General features: G+C 45.1%; 1 protein-coding gene across 2 annotated transcripts in view; it reads left to right on the forward strand.

Annotated features, from left to right (window-relative positions):
* The window catches only part of Cep41 (centrosomal protein 41), a 41275-nt gene extending 36609 nt beyond the window's left edge, over positions 1-4666 (forward strand). For both annotated transcript variants that reach the window (XM_040728651.1, XM_040728652.1), the window contains exons 9-11: positions 737-851; positions 1506-1721; positions 2271-4666. In XM_040728651.1, the coding sequence (XP_040584585.1) occupies positions 737-851; positions 1506-1721; positions 2271-2419 (480 nt within the window). In that variant the 3' untranslated portion in view covers positions 2420-4666. The remainder of the gene's footprint in view (positions 1-736; positions 852-1505; positions 1722-2270) is intronic.
* Positions 4667-7516: the final 2850 nt, after the last annotated feature.

The raw sequence follows: 7516 nt of genomic DNA on the forward strand, positions 1-7516 counted from the left end.
CATGTTCATAGTGTGAAAACCGGAAAGGACCTGTGACTCTAACCACTAGAGTTTAGAATCCTAGCAGCTGCTGAGTGTCCTAACTGAAAACAGATCCTTTTAAACCATACTTCACCGTGCTACAAAACACTAGGTTAAGAGTGTGTAATCAGTCCAGAATGGGCCTAAGACTGTGGCGCTTCTCAAAAGCTTGCCCAATTGAACTTAAGTAGTAAATATTTTTCTATTTTCATTTTCTTTTAAAATTGATTTTTCAATTCATGAAAATCATACAAGTAGAAAAATACCGAAAAAGCTTAAAAAAGAAAACTAAACTATCCTATTATCAGACAATTGAGTATCATCTCCTATCACAATGCTGGTATATTTTGTTCTGTTTCCTATATGTGTATGTGTAATTTGTTTTTACAAAATTGAAGTCATGTGATGCCATTCACATCTGAAATTTCCCCCATGCTAATGAAGCTGTTTGTAAGCTCCATTTTTGACAGTATGTAATATCTCCTTGTCAGATTTATTTCCTAAACTGTCCCTTTATTGTGGTCTGTAGGTGGTTCTATTGTATTATGGTAAGGAAGCCTTCAGTGAATGTATTGGACATAGAAATTTAAAATGGAGGCTGTAATCTTTCCAGGATTGTAAAGGTGAAGAATTAGAAGGTGTAATGTATGCAACTCATGCTGCCAGGACTTAGGTCCTGCTAGTTCCAAACACGGAGCCTTAACTCACCTCACAGAAAAATGCTCACGGCAAGATCATCATCCTATATGATGACGACGAGAGGCTGGCGAGCCAGGCGGCAACTACCATGTGTGAACGCGGGTTTGAAAACCTCTTCATGCTTTCTGGGGGTGAGCAAAGCCGCAGTCTGTTTCACATATCCCCTGTCTGCACTCAACAGCCCTTCAGATCCCCAGTTGCCTTTCAGTGCTCAGTGTGGGTGAGAGAGAGAGAGAGAGAGAGAGAGAGAGAGAGAGAGAGAGAGAGAGAGAGAGAGAGAGAGAGAGAGAGAGAGAGAAGAGAGAGAGAGAGAGAGAGAGAGAGAGAGGAAGCAGGCACGGGAAATGTCCTCTGGTTCTGTCTGCATGTCTGTCTGTGGGTTTTGTTCGGGGGAAGTGGGGATTCCACCTTTGCACTGTGGGTTTTGTTGATCTGAGGCTTTTGATGGCTTTTGAGACAGGGTCTTGCTGCATAGCCCAGGCATCAGCATCCTGACTGCTGGGATTATGGGCATGGCCACCAGGCCCGGTGAGCGCATGGTTTTAATTCCTAAGATAACAGCATTACTGCAGGGTTCTGTAAGAATGCTAAACACTTGAGCAAAAGGTTTCCTGTGGCATTCTCGGCTGACGTTTCTAGTTTACATGTTGACACGGCAGTGAAGGATGACTTGGGATCTGCAGCTTGCTAATGAAGGGCTGGAAGTGACACAGGCCAAAAGCTTCTAGCTTTGCCTCGGCCTCACTATGTTAATCCTGCGCTTTCCTATGCTCTCCTACATCTAGGTCTGAAAGTCTTAGCTCAGAAATTCCCAGAAGGATTGGTCACTGGTACCCTGCCAGCCTCTTGCCAGCAGGCCCTCCCTTTTGGTTCTGCCCGGAAACGATCCAGCCCCAAAATGCCACCCATGCCAGCTGAGAACAAGTGGAGATTTACCCCAGAAGACTTAAAAAAGATAGAATGTTATCTGGAAGCGGACCTGGGTCTAGCAGACAATCACAGTAAGAGATTCTGACCTTCGTTTTTGGTGGTACTTGAGCTGTGCAGCTTTGAATATACCCGCATCATACAGAACAGTATAAAGTTTGGGTTTCTACGCATGACATGGTACTAGTGGGGTCCCCAAAGAGAGCAAAGGTCAGGCATTAAGGACAAACATGGAGAGTCAGTCAGCAGAACGTGCATCCTGGGCGTGGTCTGGGCATTCAGATTCCTTCTGGGAGAGGTGCTCTTCCTTCTCTGCTCCTGGGAGCCTCCTGCCCTGCCTTCCTCTCTTCTCCGTCTCCTCAATCGGCCCTCACCCTGCATACCTGTCTTTACCAAGGAAGGAGTGGGAGATAGATCAGATTTGTTGAGGATAATGAAGAGAAGAAATAGACTGTGGGCTTCTCTCCATCTCTCCCCCTTCCTCAGCATCCAGTTGGCCTCAGGGATAAGAAATAGATGGTCACCGGCCCACAGTAGCTGCTGTGGAGGGCTTCATTAGCTTAATCTAAGTGTTCTTGTCCCTGGAACCCTTCTTGCTTCTCTCCCCCTCTTTCTTGCTTCAGGCCGAACGAACCAGAATAGCTCCTCCGGAAGAGACTTGAAGGTGAAGGCAGGCCGCAGTGGGCAGAACCTGCCCACCGGGAGTCCTGCCGGCCACTCCAATCCCCGCACACTCAACAGTGGTCCCCTGCAAGGCAAACCCTGGAAGTGAAGACCTTGTGTCCTTTAGTCAAATAAATGTCCCCTCCTTTTGGAACCCCCAGCACTCCCAAGTTGGTCATTTTCAGAACTGTTACAGAGAAAAGTCACACTGCCTGGGCAGACCAGGCCCGCTTCTTGTCTGCAGCTCCCTCCCTTCGCCGAGGAAGGATTTTGACAGATGACCACAAAAAACCAGAGGCTTGACAGGCTCTAGTGCCCTCCCTATTGTTTACAGGATACTCATGTCTTTTGAAATTGAATAGGAAAAAAGAAAGATACTTTTCTTTTAAATAGGGTCCAGCCTGTTTGGTCTATAACCAGTGTTGTTTTGTAAATAATTCAGTCACATCTGCTGGTGTGTTCTTCCCAGACAGCCTTTTTCATTCACTGTTGATTTCATGAAAGATTTTTCCAGGTGGGCCTGGCTTTAGCTGCTGTCCCCAGGGGTGCAGATGAGTTTTGGTTCCTGCAGCCCACAAGCCCCACACCGGGCCAGGTGGCTGGCTGAGTCACTCAGCCTGCGTGCTTCAGGCTGTGTGTGCTGCAGGCTCTGCCGGGAGTTTGAAGGGTCTATGAGCATAGTTCCATCTTACTGGTTTAGCAGAGGCTCTATGCAAAAATGATCCCTTTTAAATGGTCCCTGAGACCAAAAAGGTATCCTCACACTGGAAGGAGGTCCCAGCATCCTACAAGTCTGTGCTGAGAGCCATGGAAGGCCACCACAGCTGTCCCCTCCATTGTGAGCCTTATAACAATTAAGATTTCCCGTTGCCTGATGTGAGTCCAGCCGTGTTAGATGGCGAGCAATCACCTCATTTAAGGACATCAGCTTCACTCAGGCTAGGGAACGCACAGGTGAGGAGGTCCCAGTCCTTTGTCAGGGCTGACAGCCCTTAAGCCCTTGCTGAAAAATACAGTATTAGTCTAATTGAGTAATTAGTGCAATTTCCTGCTTGCTTTTCATTCTCACAACTGAGCTGTGATTAGGAGGCTGTGATTATAGATTCTGGTTTTGGCCGGAATTTTGAATTGGCATTAATTGAATTGCTAGGTGACTGACATCCATTCTATTTAATTGGGGGAACAAAAGACCTCAGGTAAGGATGAGGGAAGGAAGTCACGGGAAGGAAGAGCCCTGCTAATTTTTATGGTCTCTGATCAGAGCTGTGATAAGGGACTAAGGAATAAATTGTGCTCTTTGTCATGGCAACCAGCTTCTGAAAAGCCAACTGAAAATTGCCTATCCTTAGGTGGTTACTGCTGCCGGGTAAGATTCGCCTTAACAGTACTATTTTCTCCCACTAAAAAAAAAAAAGGAAAAAGAAAAAGGCCCACAGTATTTCTAGCATGAGGGCTGTGTTTGTAAGAGAAATAAACGTAATAAATATCTCATGGAGACATATGGAAAAATAACTCAGTCAACCCAGCTCTGTTTCAAATGTGTTTATTCTTCTCTACTTGATTTCCAAAGTGCAACATTTTCCAACGTTTTAGAAATCAAACAAACCAGGGACATTGTTCAGATGTCAAGCCGTGCCCAATTTTCCACAAGATCCGAGAATCTTGTATAAAATTCAGCCAACGTACACATAGCTTTAATGAGAAGCCTGTCATGTTTCCCCATAAATTTATTGCCTGAGAACTTAGTTCAGCCTTTTGCTAATGCCAAAATGCACTGGCTTTATTTTCTTTACAGCACAGATAGAAAAATGGAGATTTTTCCACATTTGACTTTCCCCTAGCATGGACAAGGTTTTCAGTCATCTTTGACACATATACATTCCCAAGGAAAGTATTTTCCTCAGTAGCAAAGCTCTGGTTTGCCACTTAAAACATGGGCTAGGCAGGAGCTCAAACCTCACCCAGTCCTATTTTGAAAGAAAAGGCTCATTTCCTCCCATTGCTCTCCGGCACTCCCGCCAATGGTTGGTAGTGTTAGAGACTACTGTATAGATAGATGTGCAAAGCCCGGTTGGCCAAAGCTCTTAGAAGTGCTGTGTGCTGGCTGGCGTGCTCTAGCAGGCCGAATGCATTTCCATGTGCTTCTCCACAGCACTTTGCCCTGTCTGTCGGCAAAGCTTTCAGACTTCCCAGAGACCAATCTGCTTCTGCACTCAGTGTTAGTCTCCAATGTTGTTGCTTCCTAGTGTTCCACTTTACCAGTTTCTTCATTAGATTATTTGACATGTATTATTTAAATGATCAGTGATACTTTGTGCAATTATGAATGTTGAAGATTAAAGAACGTAGTTACTAATTTGTCGTTTGCTATTAATGTGCTGAAACCTGCCAACTTCTCTCTTCCTCTCTGTCAGAATGATTTGGGGGAGCCCCAGGAGACTAGAGTGCTTTGGAAGCGTACCTCTTTCTGCTGCATTTCCCAGAAAGGCGTATGCTCTTTGCATCAATGAATCTGGAAATCATTCCAGTTTCGAGCCAGAGACCATAGCTTTCTAGTCGGGAGGCCTGTGTTTTTCCTGGAACTCAGGCAGGGACAGATTGCTACCTTGGATGACTGTCTCGTGGCTTTCGGGTCATTGTGTTAGGGACTGTTGGTCCCGTGGCTGGAGCTTTTGTGCACTCCTCGAGGAAGGTGCTTTAGGATGTGTGATGGCCTTAGCTCTACCGCTGTCTCAAAGAGGATGTGTATTTAAGAAAGAGAGGCCATTGAGGGGTACTTATTTAAGGGGCCAGACAGGAAGGAAGCCAGGAAACAAAGGAGGGAAGATAGACGTGAGGCCGGAAGTGGCGGGAGAGAGGAAGACAAGAACGACAGTGCTCATTCAAAAACAACTTCCTGGGCTGGGTCTATTGAAATCTGCAGAGTGAGCAAATAGTCTAAAAGTAATCTTCTTTTCTCTCTCTCTCCGTGGTGGAAAGCCAGAGCCAGCCGCCGTATTGAACTTGATGTAAACAGGAATTAGAATAAATAATGTTCGTTAGTTGCTCAGGGAGTTTTTCCTGTGGTGCTATTTAAATTATACAGAACTTAAGACATTAAGCTACTCACAAGCAAACAGAACAAAACAAAGCCCCTCTCTTCTCTAATTCCCTTGTGGGTTATAAGTTGTCAGAATCCTAGGCTGGAAGAAATATGTCAGTGATTTTTCTTGTTGGTTTTCATTCCTGCCAGGTTGTTTACTGGTTATAGAATCTGTCTTTTATGTTGCCTGACATGTTTAGGGGGATAGCTAATTTCAGTCCACCTGGACGTAAATCCATGACTACCTTTTCTTGCTCAGCCCTAAAGATAACCAACCATTAAGAACATTTAACAAACCGTTGAATGTCTTTACTGTGCATTTATGTTCTTCACGGTTCCTTCAAAGATTAAAAAAAACAGAAACACGTGGATTATAATCCATCGATTAAATTCTGTGACCATGTTGAGTACTTATACGTAATTCAATTGTTTTTTATTAACAAGGGTATTTTTCATGCAAAAGCAATGAGCAAGGCCCAGTGTGCTTCCCAGTGTTCAGAGTGCATTTGGGTGGTTAACTTACCTAGACTTTTAGTAATTACTCAAATCAGGGGCTGGGGATGGCTAACTGGGAAAGTGCTCACCATGCAAACAGGAGAATCTGCTTTGAGATCCCCAGCACCTACATAAAAGGCCAGGCATGGTGGTACATACCTGTAATTCCAGTGCTGGAGTGACAGGGACAGAAGGATCCCTGGGACCAGCCTGTTGGCCAAGCCAGTGAGCTCCAGGTTCGGTGAGAGACCCTATCTCATAAAGTAAGGTAGAGAGCAACTGAGGAAGACCTCTGGTCTCCATGCACACATGACTACATCCACACGAACATGTTTATATACGTATACAACAAACAAAAATCATTGAAATTATTATAGCATCCTTAAATTGGAACCCATCAGATGTAGCATGAAAAAAAGTATCTAGCCTGAATTCTGAAAGAACAGAATTCAACACACAATTTTATGTGAGTTCACAAATCTTTTTGTCCACTGGACCCCTCATGGACTCATTCTGGTGCTGAGCCCCTTGCTTGAATGAAGACACAAAGTCAGTGTCCTAACCCTGTTAAACTGTGTCGTCATAAACAGGGGTCACTTACGTAGGAACCAATGACTGATAGACCACGTTTTTTACAAGAAAATCAACATGGCTTCCCTTTGAAATTTAGACAAGAAGCTCTCTCAAAGGGTCCAGTTCACCAGCTCTGTGACAGTAGCCCTTAAAGTACGTATTCATGAATAAATAAACTATCAGGTCTGTGACTGGTTAGGGTGTGGTGGCCACTCCATGTCAGCCTGCTGTTCTGGAGACTTGGAGAGCTCATGGTGTTTTGTCTGCGGTACAGCTTCCTCTTGTCCAGGCATCTGCAGCCATGGTTTTTCTCCCCTCTCCAGAAGGTACCCAGAGAGCTGGCCTGTGAGTTATTTACCTGTTTTTCACTGTCCTTTTAGTAGCTTTCAGGAGTCATCGTTACAGGTAGCCCTCCCTGTCTCCATCTGAGGGTTATTTTCCCTTCTGTTTCAAATCTAGAGTATTCCAGATAATACCAGCTGTTTATGTGTTAGGCAGCACTCGGGTCTCTTTGGCATGTTTCGACACATTCCATGTTCCCAACAATTGAGTGAGGTGGCACCCCCATTTTCAGAAGAGGAGACTGGGGTTAGACAGCTCACACTGTAGGACTGACTAGATGAGAAGCTGGGACCCCACCAAGAATGAGGGTTCCAAGCAAAACCTGTGGGCTCCTGGCTTTGGCTTCCCAGGGCAGACTTAGCCATGCTCAGTCTTCCTGGGCAATTCCTCAGCTGACCCACGGAATGTAACTTCTGCTTGACTTTCGGTGCCCTTCCCTCCTCATCAATGCCAATGTTCTGAAAACTGCCTTCTCTACCTATGCAAGACTCAATGGAACTCATGGAATACCTGCCCTCAGGGGTGTTGTCACATCTCCACTGTCGGTGTCAGGGGTCCTTTCTCTAACAACAGCATTTTTGGAGGCTTTTTGTTGGTTTGTTTGTCCATAGACACATGATGAGCTTTCACTTGTGGACCGAGAGTCACAAAATGTAGAATGTTGCCCTCACAGACTGAACTGTTCACGTAATAAAACACGCTGATATGATTGGC

This window comes from Mesocricetus auratus, unplaced genomic scaffold, assembly GCF_017639785.1.
Source record: "Mesocricetus auratus isolate SY011 unplaced genomic scaffold, BCM_Maur_2.0 Super-Scaffold_100019, whole genome shotgun sequence".
Lineage (NCBI taxonomy): Eukaryota > Metazoa > Chordata > Mammalia > Rodentia > Cricetidae > Mesocricetus > Mesocricetus auratus.